The sequence below is a fragment of the Hoplias malabaricus genome, chromosome Y (assembly GCF_029633855.1).
Source record: "Hoplias malabaricus isolate fHopMal1 chromosome Y, fHopMal1.hap1, whole genome shotgun sequence".
Classification (NCBI taxonomy): domain Eukaryota; kingdom Metazoa; phylum Chordata; class Actinopteri; order Characiformes; family Erythrinidae; genus Hoplias; species Hoplias malabaricus.
Window position 1 is genome coordinate 5,773,048 of NC_089820.1, and position 15,623 is coordinate 5,788,670.

At 36.3% G+C, this 15,623-nt stretch overlaps 1 protein-coding gene across 1 annotated transcript; it reads right to left on the reverse strand.

Moving 5' to 3' along the window:
• vamp8 (vesicle-associated membrane protein 8 (endobrevin)) lies at window positions 1-15,013 on the reverse strand. Its single transcript, XM_066657827.1, has 3 exons — window positions 14,827-15,013; window positions 6,087-6,254; window positions 1-3,971 (listed from the first exon to the last, which is right to left on the reverse strand). The coding sequence occupies exons 1-3, from the start codon at window positions 14,851-14,853 to the stop codon at window positions 3,780-3,782; spliced, it is 387 nt and encodes a 128-aa protein (XP_066513924.1). The 5' UTR covers window positions 14,854-15,013; the 3' UTR covers window positions 1-3,779.
• Between the last annotated feature and the right edge of the window lie 610 nt (window positions 15,014-15,623).

Below are 15,623 nucleotides of genomic sequence, written 5' to 3' on the forward strand. Positions count from 1 at the left end.
CAATAACAATTTATTTCAAAATATCACAGATTTAAGGCGTTCAGTAATCATTGACCTAACAGTTTAGATTTCTGTCTAAGGAAAAAAGTCCATATTATCACAATAATATCTATAAATGTTTGTAATATAATATTGACTTACTCTCAGAATCTAGTATTTTCTTAAATCTAACAGTATCCTTAAATGTATTTTATGTAAAGACCACAAAAAACAAAAACAACATCAGAAGAGGCTATTTAAATTTGATGAGTTACTGATTTAGACCATGATTGGATAAAGAGAAACCTAAAACTGCTGGAAAATGAAATAATAAATAAACAGGACTATGTAACAATCATAATATAAACAGTGACTACAGCATGAGATTTTTTCGGAGGAAGAGAAAAGTGGGACAGAGGGGACATTATTTCAGCCATTTACAAAAGCCAGCAATCCTTTGACCTCTCCAGGTCTTCACAGTGGAGTGTCAATGAAGAGACATATTTGAGGCTTTTTAGACTAATTAGTTTGTTTTTAAGGAGCAGCAGTCATCAATAATTCTATAATCGTCATGTCATAAACCAGTCACAACACTGACACTCAGAGGCCTGGATGTGTCAGAGATTCTGTGCTAATCTTTTTTAAACATGGCCACCTCAGCAAAGCATAAACCAGTTCAGGGACTATTAAGTAAATGTGATTCTTCATCTTGTGACTGACAATTTATATGAATTTTTGGGGACAAAACTACTCACTTTAATAAAAAAAAGTGCAAAATGTAATTTAAATTTCTTTTGCCAAGCCACAAAAAGGAATGCAAAGAGTTAAGAAAAAAGTTTCACCAGTGACTGGAATCTCACACAAAAACTTAGTTAAATAAAAAAAACAACGTAATTTCGCCACAGCAGGAATGAACTGAGCCAAAGTGCAATATCACAGTATTGTTCATGTTGGTTTTTCCTGTAACTGAGCCTTTCCCCAGGGGCTTTCTACCTTGAACCCATGTAGAGCTGGCATCTTGGTTCAGATTTGTAGTAACTTAGCCTCAAACTCCATGAGAGGAATTTGTCTACTATTTAAATGACATTCAAACACATTCTGACACTTAATAACGCCACTATTACTGTTATTTCCTCTTAATTATAACAGTAAATAGAAAATTCCCTCATGTTCAACATCAACATTCATATATATATATATGATGTAATTTAAGTATTTTAAAATTTAAACATTAATCATGATTTTTACTCATCAGAAATACAGAGTAAATTGTTATTTTCTAATTATAATTAGGTTTCAACAAACATTTTAATTACTGATTGTCTGCTTTGAACACAGTTACTATTTATTTGAGGGGAAAATGTAACCATATATATGTAGCACAAACAACTAAAAGCCACAGAAATACTTCAAACCAGTGATTAAATATAACACAGTTTGTGCTACAAATAGTTTTCCTCAATTTACATAAATACTGTACATTTTTAACAGTCTTTTCCAGTGAGCTGATTGGTTCATTTTGACTGAATGGCAGGACCTTCCTTGTGTTTAGGGCTGTGAATTAGACTTAAATCCTTGTATGTTGCTCTGTCCCTAAAATTCCCTTAGCTTTGCACAGGCCACATTTTCCTATTGTTTCAATTCAGCAAATAAAGAGCAATGATTTACAGCAACAGTAAATGTGCAAAATGATGTTCCCTGTATGGGATCAAAAACTCTTCATTTTACCAGAGGTGTCCAAACATTTTATAACCCATTTTCCATGTATTTTAGGCAAATATTTTGGACACCATTGGATGGAATTTGTGTTTGTTTGTTTGTTTGTAGAGTGGAAACAAACATATGTTGCTTTTGTCAGTTCATTCCAGAGATTTCAAATAGGTATTTGAAACATTTCAATGACCTTAATGTATAGGTTACAAGTTCTGTCTTCTTTTAAGGATACAGGGTTATGGAAATAACAGTTCAGAGACAGCAGACTAGGTTTAGGAACTAAGCACCATATATCAGACTTTCCTGTATATTTCATATTGTTTTAGAACAGGTGTGAAGATGAATTTAAAAACCCATTTAATTCACTTTAAAACGATGCATGAAAGTAAACTGATGGAAAAACCCGATGCCATATTGATATCACTAGTGGACACAGTGAAAAATATTACCAAATGTAATCCTGCCCTTATTCACTTGCATTAGCCCTCCAACTTGGCTAAGTCATGTCTAAGAAAAGAAAATTGGTTAAAATTGGCCAAGCATTACAAAAGGAATGAATTAAAAGTGAAAAATCAAAACATCAATACACTTGTATTTGTTTGCATACAATTGCCATCTCCACAATAAACAGTTGTTGTCCAGTTCCTAGGTCTCACAAATGACATTTATGACACATTCAGAAAACAAAAGATTAAGTCAAGAAAAGGAAAAGAAACAAGGTTTTAAGCCTTACATTTTAAGAAATATTTTTAACTATCAATTACCATAACTTAGGAAGTCCACTTTAGGTACACTGATGGGTTTAGCATTTTAATATTAGCTGGTGCCTAGCCTTTCGTCCCAAGCAAACTTGAGAAAAGTCAAGAATTAATTTTTCTAAATATGTAACATTAATATGGTTAGCTTGGAACCACTCAACAGTATCAATGGAATAAACCTATTGCACATAATTGCTAACATTTCATTAATGTATTAATCAATTAACCACCCCCCCACCCTCATTAATTTTTCCACAATGTTAGCAACAATGATAATCTACTTTTGGCATCAAAGCCTCTGTTTAAAGGCCTTGAGCTTCCATGGCTGCAGTGGATGGTCAAACAACATTTGCATACGATCACAGAGTAAAAATGTGCAAGTAAAAATAATTTCATCTAATTCTCTGTAGACATATCAGTAATATGAGGAGCTCCTCCAATAGTGTCACACACTTGCAGGATTTGGTGTAACCTTCATATATCATACCAATAACATTTACAGGCTTGTGAGACAGGTGAAAGAGGTGTGTTTATGAAGGACTAACCCAAACCCTCAAAACTGTGGTACCCCAGGAGGAAGATGACCTTCGCATTTATGCTGGCCTCTTCATAAGTGGATCATTTGTGCTTGTAGGCTTGCGTGTACATACTTAAGAGGTTTACTGGCCAAAATAACAAAAACAGCACACTTTTCCCTAGTTATCCCAAATGTAGCTAATCAGATGAGTATACAGCAAAACAGTGAGTTACAAACTTGCCAACTACAAGCTTAAATCTTCACACATTTACCTCAAATACTGTTGAGGTTAAAAAGTAATAGATACAATTAGATACAACAAATTTACAGTGTTTAAGGGAAAACAGTAGTCATTTTTTTTTTGCAATTATTCTTCTTCATAAATAACAATTCTGGCAGCCACTGTTCTAAATTTACTAGAAATTCTGTCCAATTTTAAACATGGCTGCCCCAATTGTGGGGGACCAACTATATGGAGCATAAAAGCAGATGGATTTGTATTTAACAGGTAAAATGAAAAAATATTTACCCCTATCGTAAATTTCATATTTCAGGGATTGGCAGAATATACCAAACATTGATTGGGAAACTTAACAACAGGATTTGTTTTGGGACTTTTGTGTGATGATTTAGGCAAGCAGCTAGCAAAATGTAAGCAACATATGTAAGCTTTCTGTACTTGCTACATTATCCTCATAGCTCCAGTGCAAAACTATAGAAACAAATGTAAGACAGTCTTGACAGACCTGCTAATTGCAAAATGCTGCAAATTTGGTTGTATGGCCGAAGCACGAGTGCATGGATTAATCTCATCACTTTGTTGGAGGTTTGGGGGTGGGGGCAGGGCCAGGGGCAGGTGCACTTGTGGGGATTACGCCGGTGGCCAACAGGACAATGATAAGGATGATGACGACCACCACAACTATAATGAGCATAATCAGCTTCACGTTCTTCCACCAGTAAGCACGAGCCACTTTCTGAGATGTGTGCTTGAAGTTCTGTGCCTGGAAGAGGACAAGAGGATAAGAATACATCAGTATTAGTGTTTGATGAAATACAGATATTTGTTTTTAATATCTGAATAAGTCACATGTAATTAGAACTAATAGAACTGCTGTGTAATCTAATGCAGGAGCTAATCCAGAGCACTCACTGATGACACAAGTACTAAATGCCTAGTTTCTGCATACATAATTTATATTACATCTACAGACCAAATTGACCAAAGGAATGGGATGATTTGGAACGCGAGTCTGATGTCACCATGCCCAAGTCAAGGTGTAAAATCTTCAGCAGCACTACACTGTGTAGCAATGGAACTGTTCTCTTTAGTGATGGATCTCAATTCTATACCATTGGCGTGAGTAGGAAAGTAGGAACATGGACAGCACAACAATCTCTCACAAGTAAAGCCAGCACAGGTCTAATGCCTCTACTGGCTGGTAGAAGTATTACATGCAGCTTTGCTTTCACTTATATGTTTTCTACGGCTAATGCCCTTAACCAATAGTTTTTCTTTTGCTAGTATTGGCACATTTTAGATTTTCTCCAAGAATACAAATTTAAAACATTATTCTACTACACTTAGGAATATAGAGGCTTGGCTGGTCAGACCACCTACAGGTCCCAACGCCTTCTAAGAGACCTTTCTCTTCATTACATGGACAATCTGAAACACACTATTATTATTTATCATTTCTTCTAAATTTAACAGGTATACATCTTGACAGTCGTGTCTTGTTCTGCTATAGGCTGCATTAACAGAAACTCTTTACCATAATCATGTGCATCTTGGCTTCAAACTCAGTTACCGGCCTATACTAACTTTCCATTCAAACTTAAATGGGGCAGCAATAACATCCTGTCATCAGCAGAACTTTCCTGGCCACATTAAATAGTGCAACAATGTTGTTCTTCCACCTGTAGAATGTTCAATTCCACATTACATTATGGTGCCTAATTCAGTTCCACCTTGAATTAATAAGAAATTACTATGTGGCCCGGGTGGAATTTTTCCAACTTAAATCACGCAACAGTATACTGTCACCTGAACTAATTATTCCACATTAAATGGAGTGGAAATTCCTGTGCCCCTCAAAATTATTCATTCCACATTAAGTGGTGCAACAGTTTTCTGTTCCCTGCTGAACTTTTCATTCCAGCTTAAAAATTGAGCTGCAAATATAATATGGCCCTGGTATAATTAGCCATTTCATCTTAAATGCTGCACTGTTAAAGTGGAATGGAAAATGTTTACTCGCAGAGCATATGCGGTGTGATAAAAGGAAAATAATGAGAAATTAAGCCTTTTTGCAGCCTATTAAAAAATACCAAAACAAAACAATAAAGGGTGGTGGGTCTGCACAAATGAGGCAGACTCTCCGCATGTGTTTCCTACTGGGCAAACTCATATCAAATTTGACAACATGAAGAATAATTTAATTTTTACAGAATTGAAGGGAATGTTTCACACAGTCAATTGGAAGAACAATCTTCATGACTTTGTTAAAGGTATTTTGGCTGAACGTCATCAAAATCATTGCAGTATTCAAAAAGCTAATGCACCCTGGACAAAAGAGTAGAAGCTGTGACTCTATACCTACATTTCCAAAGAAACATTGGGTAAATGGGTGTCTACAAGGAGGAAATGTGTTGTTTGTGAAAGCACATGTGAAAAAAATATTTTTATAATTTTAACCAAAAAATAAACTATCAGACAATAAAGAAAAAAACAAATAAAACTAACAGATCTACATAAGATAAAGCCAAATTTAAAATATGTATTTTCTGGTGTATTTGTCTAAGGCTGGTTTGATTACGCTTACAATAAGGAAGCTTTATTGAGGGCCTATAAAACATTTCCTGCTATTCAGAAATATACACACTCAGAGCTGTGAAAACAAGCTCTTTCTGCCTCACTACCAATCTACAATGCAGCACGCCCAAGACAATATCTCACAGTACAGTACCATTTAGAGCGTGTTATCTTCTCCATAGAAAAGCATGCAATGAAATGTGGTGCTCTGTAACATCTGCAAATGAGCCCAAGGTCACCATGCTCAATGCAAAATGTTGGCTAGCTAAAGGAACTATAAGCACATTTTGGAGAAGACTCTCACCCCAGCCTGTAGGTCTTCAGACTTGTCCATCAGATCATCCAGTCGCTCGCCTCGGGCCAGGATTCGATCTACGTTCTGGGTCATTATATCCTTTACCCCATCCACCTGAGATTTAAGGGTTTTGACCCTATCCGCTTCCTCCACGGGACCCCCTGTTGCACCCCGCTCCTGAAAAAATAAAACCCAGATGATTTATATTTAATATAATCGATATAACGCACAGGTCACTTTACCTACCTTGTACTTGCTCTACTGTTTATAAACACTCTGTCCCACTCATCATCACATCCCTACTGTCCAGATATTATTGCACAGTATTGCATAGACTTACACGCCATTACCTGGTACTATGTGTGTGGCTACCCAATGACAATTCTTTGCACCTGTGGCACATGTCCCTAAAGTCACCATAGTCAAAGCAATGTTTAAGCTATAAATTGTGGAGCAGTTCATGTTGGATGAGCAGGTGTTACCATTTAACGACATGGTAAAATGGTCACTGAACTCTGAAGTTATATCCAACACTTATCAGGAAAACACAGTAAGTTTTACTTACTTCACTTGTTTGTGGTTTAAAGCCAGAGGATACATTCTAAAGATCAGTGACCTGTGTGGAAGTTCCTCTCGGGCCATAAACAGATACCATTTATGGCTTATCATACACACCTGAGGTTGCAGCAAACAGGTTTGACAGCTATGGCAGTAGCGAAGTGAAGTCTGAATACAGGCCAACATTCAAAAACTTTGAGAGAAAAAGGATTTCTAGGGGCTGGGATTTGAAAATAAAGCATTATAACTTAAAAAACTTAAAAATGTATCACACCGATAGACAGTAGTGCCCCGATTTGATACATTTCTGATACATAACTAATCTTCACTAATGTCAGTACCTGAATTCACTTCTGTAGTTTACACACATATGGTATTAGTAAAAACGATTAATAGAAAGAGGCCATTTCAGAAGCTGAACGTGTGGATAATTGGTTATCATTGTGCCAAAGTTCTTGTAATGTTAATGGCTGAGAAACATGTTACTGGTAGTAGCCCTCTCCAACAGAAAAATATGTTCTTGTTCTGTTATAAATGGGTCATCAGGATTAAATCATTCTTAATTTTACATTTGGCATGATTTAAGAAGAGATACTGGATTACTGGGATGGATAGATAGTGTGTTTTTATTTTAAACAAACTCTTGGCCGTATGGATTAATTATAATCTGAATTGATGAGAATGGACGAGAAGACCTGGTTCCCGGTCTTCATTCTAGTTCGTCCCAAAAGTGTTTGATGGGGTAGAGGCCAGGGCTCTGTGTGGGGCAGTCAAGTTCTACCACACCAATGCCTTTATAGAACCTACTAACAACTGGAAGCATATTACACTCCAAAATATCCAAAATGTTAAGATTTCCCTTCATTGGAACTTAGGGTCTCAGGCAACCTCCTGAAAAACAAATCCATAACATTATGCCGCCCCTGACCCTACTTTAAATTTATTGGTCGATATGTGTATTTAATTTTTTTAGCTAATGTTATTGGTCCAATATTGGAGTTGTAGCCAATATTACAACAGATAAGCACTTTTGTGCTACGGCATATGCACTGACACCTGTAATTACACAACTGTTTTTCACAGTTTCTGCTGGGATTAAAATTCTCTGTTGATATGATGGATTTCCGTTTTATTGTCTGTTTTGAGTGTAAAAGCAATGGTATTATCCCTGAGATGCTCAGTGTACAAACGCACAGTGGTGTAAACAGTGTAAAGCATGTTAAAAGACAGACAAAAAACTTGTTAACCACCACAGTTCAGAAGGCCTTTTTAAATTAAACATCATTCTGAGATAGTCAGATAGTGACAATAGTCATTCTGAGTCTGAAAACTGATTAAAAATGATTACACACACTGAAAACTTACTCTTGCTCTCTTAAAATTAGTAATTAAAACTACTATATTAGTGCCTCTCTAGAAAACATTCACGTGAATCACTAAATCTTAGATAAATTATAAATTAACTACACCAAAAAAACCTAAAAAACAATTAAAAACAACAGAAATGTACAAATACTGAGGAAAAGGTTTGCCATATGATAAAATATTTTTTTGATTTAATCCAACATGAATTTGTTTGGCCTTGCGTCCAATGATTCCAGGTAGGCTCTGGACCCACCGCGACCCTGAATTGGATAAGCGGTTACAGATAATGAATGAATGAATTAATTAATTTGTTTGATAAATTTATTAGCTATTAATATCGTATTGACTACACCAAGGTGCTAATTTTCGTATCTGTCAAAAACAATTTCAATATTGTTGCATCCCTAGCGTGATTCCTAAAGACTTCCACTTTTCAACAATACCACTCAGAGTTTATTGTGGAATATCTATGAAGGAAGAAACTTCAGAACTGACTTGTTGCCATAGTGACATTACTATTAAACCAAGCTCAATTTTAGAGTCAAATTCAAATTCATGTTCTTTAGAACAACCCATTTTTTCACAAGACTGTGACTGCATGTCTAGAAGCCTGTTTTGCCCGGTCTTATTCACCACTGGCAATCAACAACAATCTCAGATTTTCCCCAACTAATGTTTCCACTGTATGACGTAACCTATGACTTTAGGCCCAATGGATGTCTTGACAATAAAAACAAAATCACATATTGATGACTGAAAAAGAAAAATCTAAATTATGTGGCCGTTAAGGTTCAAGTGAAAGAATGAATTTGGTGGCTCAAATACAGTGTTGTGTCAAGCATATTATCAGTTCCCGCAACAGGCACTGCAAACTCATTCTACTAGGAGGAACTGTTTCAGGAAATGCAGCTTCAGCTTTCAACATGAGCTGCTGTTACAGTACCATGATCTTCAGTGAACCCAAAAAAAAAAAAAAAAAAACCTTGGCAACTGAGTGAATAAAGTATTAAGATACAAAACAACACTTTTTTTTCGTACTTAAACATGTTTGTTCATTGTAAACACAACATATGGCAAACATTAAATTTGGCCAAACATTCTTAATATTGCCCACAAGACTTTTTGGCTTGATTATTCAAATAGCCGTACAAACTTTTATGTTCATCTACTCCTGCACTGCACTGTCAAAGGAGAAATGCAAAATAAAAAATTTAAATAAGTGCAATAAAGCACTGTGGCTTATTTTAATTAGTGTATGAAGAAGCAGGAAAGAAAAAGTTAAGTGTGTAATCCCATTATGCAGTCATTCTGTTACTACGCCAATTTCACAGTGACACTGGTAGTTGGGGCTTATTGCTGCTGTCCAAAGACAGACATGTACGTCAATTTTTGTCAATTTTTAGTTTACGACATCATTTGAACACAGCATCTGTCATTCATTTTGTGAAAATTTCATAATGTGTGGACCAATGCTCCAAAATTACTTGGACTCACTCTTATTCTACATCTCTGGTTATCTTTTTGGACACAAGAAGTCAGGTATATATTTAAAATTTTATATTGTTTAAGGGCTAGTTAGTGTCCTTTAATTTATTCATCAAACATTCATCATGAAGACGCACATCATGAGAAGATGTCAATCATTTTCAGTCCTAGATATATCTTCAACTCTGGGTTAAATTCAACTATACTATATTAAATTCACAAAAAATAAATAAATAAATAAATAAATAAATAATATATATATATATATATATATATATATATATATATATATATATATATATATATATATATATATATATATTAAATATTTTATAATATTTTAATAAAATTTCATAATGATTTGTCCTGTAGAAATGTTGGCCAGTAGAGATCTAAACACTTACACTGATTAACCACAAGATTTAAAACACTGACAGGTGAAGTGAACGAGGTTGATTATCTCATTAGTAAAGCACCTGTCCAGCAGTAGGAAATATCAGGAAGCAAGTGAATTGTCAGTTCTTAGTGGTGATACTGGAGGCACAAAGAACAGGCAAGTGCAGGATTTGAGTGACTTTCACAAATGCCGAATTTTGATAATCAATATCTTGGTCATAATAGCATCAACAAAATGGTTGGCCTTTTGGGGTGTTCTGCTATGCATTGGTTATCATCAAATGGTCCAACAAAGGACAATTGTTGTGGCTACAGGGTGATGGGTGCTCAAGGCTCCTTGATCATTGAGGGGAGCAAAAGCTAGCCAATCCAGTCATAAAGATGACTTACTGTAGCACAAAATGCTGCACATTGTGTATTTTCCATTTTGCCTGTTTAGTGGTTGTCCTAGGACAAATATTGGTGATTAAGTCAGTTCATAGATATTGTGGATGCTGCACCATGTGCACACCATAGCACCGGACTGTCCACAAAGTTTCGTGTTCATAGTTCTCGACTCACTGCTCATGACGATTATGTACATCTATGCCAGAGCTGGCAGTGGCACTGTAGCGCTGCTGTAAGCTGCTCTTGCCAGCACAGTAGAGACCAGGAACAAAAGGACAGCCTCTGGGTAAAACAGCACCGATGACACACGCTGTATACACTGCACATGAGTACCAAAAACAAATTATGTTAAAACAATCAATACAGCAAGAGTTGGTCAAATGTGTATATGCATTTATAGAACAATAAAGATCTGTAATATATTTACTGTACTTAGTCATAAAATGTCCAGGGTGTGCACTCATAGAAGGAAAGAGTCAAAGCTAAAACACTGCTGCCTCTCGTAGCATTGCTGAAGCAGTATATCCTCTTTGAAAAGAGCCAGAGCGGAGCTCCTGTGATCCCGCCCTCCAAGGTTCTGCCTGCGATCCCGCCCTTTGTCCAATCATTTTACAGACCAAACCCACCTCTGCTAGGTCTACATACATAGTGTCTTGCAGCCATGAAATGACCAAGTGAACAGAGTTAATGTTATAGTTTACCGGACCCAAAAACCCAATTGGCCTCCCAATAATCTCCATGACCAGAGACGGAGAGGAAATATTGGCCTTGTGTTTAATAGATGGAGGCAGTTTAGATGCAGCAACACTACAGAACAGAGCCAGAGCTGGCTAATTTCCTTTTGAACAGGTAACAGCAAATACTTTCTGAAAGAAAATATATACAGACACCTATGTATAGATTAAAAAGAGTAAATGCCATAGTTTGTATGTTTCATATAAAGAAAGTGAGGCATAGCGACATTTGAAAGGTGTCAGAACTGTTGTAGACTTGGCTGTGTGTTTTTAAAAAGGATAATGGGAAATAAGTACTGTTTCAATATGAGGTTTGTTTAGAAATCTTAGCATTAGCTTTAGCTTCGCATAGCTGTTTAAGGTGGACATGAGTATTCAATAAGCTGGAGAAAAATGCAAATAAGCCTCTTAAATGACCCATTTAAGGTGGAACTAAATGCTTGAATACAAAAGTTATGAATAAAAAGCAAGGATCTGCCTCCTAAAATGACATTTATGGTCGAAGGGAAAGTGACTCTAAATTTTGTCTACTCTAAAATTTTAATGTGGTTTAGACAGTAAAATGTAAATGCAGGGAAAAGAGTGGTGACTCTTTCCATTTTTGCCTTTCACTTAAGTAGGTAAATGTTTAGTGACATCACATACAATCGGTTTGTGTGTTTTAAACGGATAAAGTGGAATATGAGTCACTTGAAAAAGCTTCAAAAGCTAAAGCACTTAAGGTGGAACAGAGCTTAGTAAGGCAAGCAGACTCATAAACGGACACATAAGGTGTCATGAAATGTGACTATAAAAATTGTAAATACAAAACAAAATTCTGCCTCCTAAATGACATTTACTGTGGAAGGGAAACTCGATAAGTAACACCAGCCTTGTCTAGTCAAATTATTTAATGTGGGTTTAGACAATAAAGGCTTTTAAATGCAGGGAAAGCAGCTGCTCATTCACTTTTTTGTCTTTTTCTTGCATAGTTAGATGTTTTAGTGAAATGATGAACACTTAGCTCTCTTAGCTATTATGGCCCAAGTTCTTAAACTTGTCTATTGCTTGTTCATTCAGTTTTCCTCAAACTGGCAACTGGGTTGAGCTTAACATCTGGGGAGGAGGGAGAGGAGGCAGACAGCTCTCTCCACTGTTTTGAAACTGTATTATAGTTCCGATGTTAAACGCTTGGTGTCAGTATTACAGATTGCTCCTTTAAATAATGACATCTTTGTTCACAATGTCAAGGAAAGTAGTTTTGTTTATGTAGTTTGGCACAAATTGAGTTATTTTATTGCAAGAAAAAACATTTTCATAGTTAAAAACAATTTGCTTGATGTGACATATTCCAATAAGTGGACAAGACATGTTGGCATCACCACAGGGACAGCACATGTTGTTTAATATTTCCTTTGGTAAGCGGACATGACTATGGAACAGCCTTAAAACATAGACATCACAAGTTAGCCCTTTTCAAAGTCGCTCAGATCCTTACACTTGCCCTTTTTTTCCTGATTCCAACATCAACTTTTTGAACGGACTCTTCACTTGCTGCATAATAAATCCCACACCTTGAAAGATGACACTGTAATAACATAATGTTATTTACCTCACCTGTTTGTGGTTTTAATGTTGTGGCTGGTCAATGCACACTACAGTAGCAAACAAATAACAGTGATATGTTCATAAAGTTGTATCATGGCATAATTTACCTCATAATAACAACACCATATTCTCCATTCCTGCAGGTTCATATTTAGTGTAGAGCAGCAGAACAACAGCATACCAGACTAACACTCAGGCAGAAGTGTTAATAAAGTGTTACTGACTGAAAAAAGTGTTAATGCTCGCAGGGTACAAAGACACCATCTTATCACTAATTACTAAGTAAGATAGGATAACCAGTACCTAGGTCAACAACACTATCACAACTCAAGAACTAACTTGAGAAAGACCTTTAACAATCATTGGTAAACTGTAAAATTAGATCTTTGGGAGCTCAGCAGCTAAAATAAAAAACTATTTCATGTTATATTTACCATATTTGCAGCAGCATAAGGATTCTCCAAGTAAGCATTGTGAGAGAACATGACCGACTGTGAAATAGCGTCTCTGGAGAGACTGGTCCTTTATAAACAAAAGCAGGTAACCAGGAAACTTGAAACGTCACTTTGTTTCCCATACCTCTGGCACTGTGTATGTGTATGTGTGTATGTGTGTGTGTGTGTGTGTCCCATTAAACGCTGTATGTTTCTATGCCTTGTAACAACCCAGTCCTGAAAATCAATATGTTTATTGCCATGTGCTAGCGGCAGGAGTATCCCTTAGACAATGGACTGTGGGAGAGTGTAACTGTGTTCTCTAAAGTGATGGAGCTCCATCCACTATCTCTGGGATGAATTGCGATCCAAAACTTATCATCACTCTATGTCCTCACTAGTGTTGATGTGGATGAATGGAACCAAATTCTCATATTAAACATGAATAACCATGTCTTAATGGCCAATCACCTTTTTATCTGATTTAAAAAAAGAAGGGTCTGAGCAATATTTTATAACTTATAAATGCACAGGCAGAAAATGTGTTGGTATAAGAGAGGGGAGACAGTCTAAGAAAATAAGTTTGCCGTGCTACCGGACCCTTAAAAACCGCCTGTTGACAGCACAGTTTGAGGTTTCAGCCAAGTAATGACTTGTTAAGAAATCAGCATTTTATTCTTAAAACTCCACCTCCTTTGGTGTCCTGTACTCAGAGGCCTGCTGTAATCTACATAGCTATAATCACACAGCCTCAGATGCTCAATCCACCTGAGCAAACAAAGGGCTCTGATAAAGCTGTCATTATTCAGTGAGCTTAGGGAAGAGATTAAGAAGGAAGGCAAATCAGCCCAAAGCATTGAGCCCATCAACTGGTTTAGAAAGAAAACACTTAACAGAACATATTTTTACAAACTTCAAGCTGATATTGGCTTCTTATTGAAACCTTCTGCTCCACCTTAAATGGGGAATACTCAGTGGGTTCTGGCTGCTTTGAATTTGAGAAACAGTCAAAAAAATATTAGCAACAAATGTAGAGGAAAACAACTTTTTTAACCCCTTTAAAATGCTTACTGTGAGATGAATAGAGCCTATTCAAATGCTCTGCTCCACCTTACATGACACAGCAGGTGACAGGCTCTGCCTGCTGTAGCAGCTATATTTTGGCCTCGTACCTGAGTGGAAACACTCCTTTTTGACTTCTACTTGAAAAGACATTAGACTGAAAAGGCCTTCTGTGACACCACAAAAACATTACATTTTTTAATATGAATTACACAAGGAATGGGACAAACCAACTGTACATCCATACTACAACAGTTAAGGAAGGAATATCTGTGTGATATGGGACTTTTAACGACAAAAATCGCATTACAATAGCCCAGTGTTGGTATTAAATTAAATTTTTTTTAAATTATTTTTTATTTATTAAATTAAATGGTATTAAACTTTTCCACATGTCTAAGCATTAAGCGACAAATATTATTTCGAATACTCCTGGCGTTATTAGTTAGTTAAACAATCCTTTGTGCCGTTGAACGCCGCACTGTTTTAAGGTGGAACGGAAAAATTGGAATTTAAAAACAAAACCTGAGCTTCGTCAGAGCAACAACCTGAAGAACCAGCTGCACCTCCTTCGAGTTAACGTCGATAAACTCTTGTTTTTTTGCATAGAAACAACACAATGTTTCACGTAATTGGGCATATCTTTAAGGGACAAGTAATAAATATCGTACATGTTCTTTTAACTTTTTTAAAATGAAGAACACCAAGTTAAATAATGAGTAACGCTGGACTGGTACATACCATTTGGTTTGGATCATCCAGTCCCATGTTTCAGCCAAAAAAACCACTAACTCTTTCCTTAACACAACATTAAACGTTTAAAAGAACAATTTTCTCTTGGTTTCCTATAGTATAACCCTAGTTTAAAGAGGTCTGAGAGGGTAAACTTCGCTGCTTTCCTTTACTTCCTCCTTCTCTCTTTATCTCCCTCTCGGTCTCTTCCTCCTCTACCTAAATTCCTTTAGCGATTATAGCACTCCCACTTACTGCCTGAAGGGGGCGAAGGCCCTTACATGTAAATCCCAAATCATGTAAACACTTGCATATACAATGTTTCTTCTGAAAACAACGTTAGTATTTCTTTCTCCTATACAGTACCTGCTTCTACGGTTGTGGGAAAGCGTTATACTAGATGTTGGAAGATTCCTGTTAGAATTGGATGATAGACATAGAAGAAAAAGATCAGGTACTGTGAAGGGTGTTTTCAGGGGTTTTTGGGTCCCCTTGAAAATACATCAGACTTGTCCCAACAACACAATATTTTAAGCAAATTTTAGGACCCCTGTCAGCCACAGGCTCATACAATTTTCCTAAATTTGTCCAAAATATTTGAGGCCCTTTTTGGTACTGATGTTTATTAGTTCTGTAATTCCTAGTCATCCCAAAGGTATTGAACAGATCAGTCTCTCAATAGAATAGATCAGCAGCAAAATGTGGATTGTTTTCATTCCTCCATCCGACACATTACGTTGGGCATGGTGACTTCATAAGCTGTTCTGAAACATCTCATTTCATTCTTAAAAAAACAAACAACCAAA

Excerpts from the sequence above, each read along its gene's own strand:
- vamp8 (XM_066657827.1), bottom strand. The coding sequence starts at position 14,853 with ATGGGACTGGATGATCCAAACCAAATG. Across the intron at positions 6,255-14,826 it reads TGGATGATCCAAACCAAATG|GAGCGGGGTGCAACAGGGGG; the intron begins GTATGTACCAGT and ends TTATTTTTTCAG. Across the intron at positions 3,972-6,086 it reads CTGAAGACCTACAGGCTGGG|GCACAGAACTTCAAGCACAC; the intron begins GTGAGAGTCTTC and ends GTCCTCTTCCAG.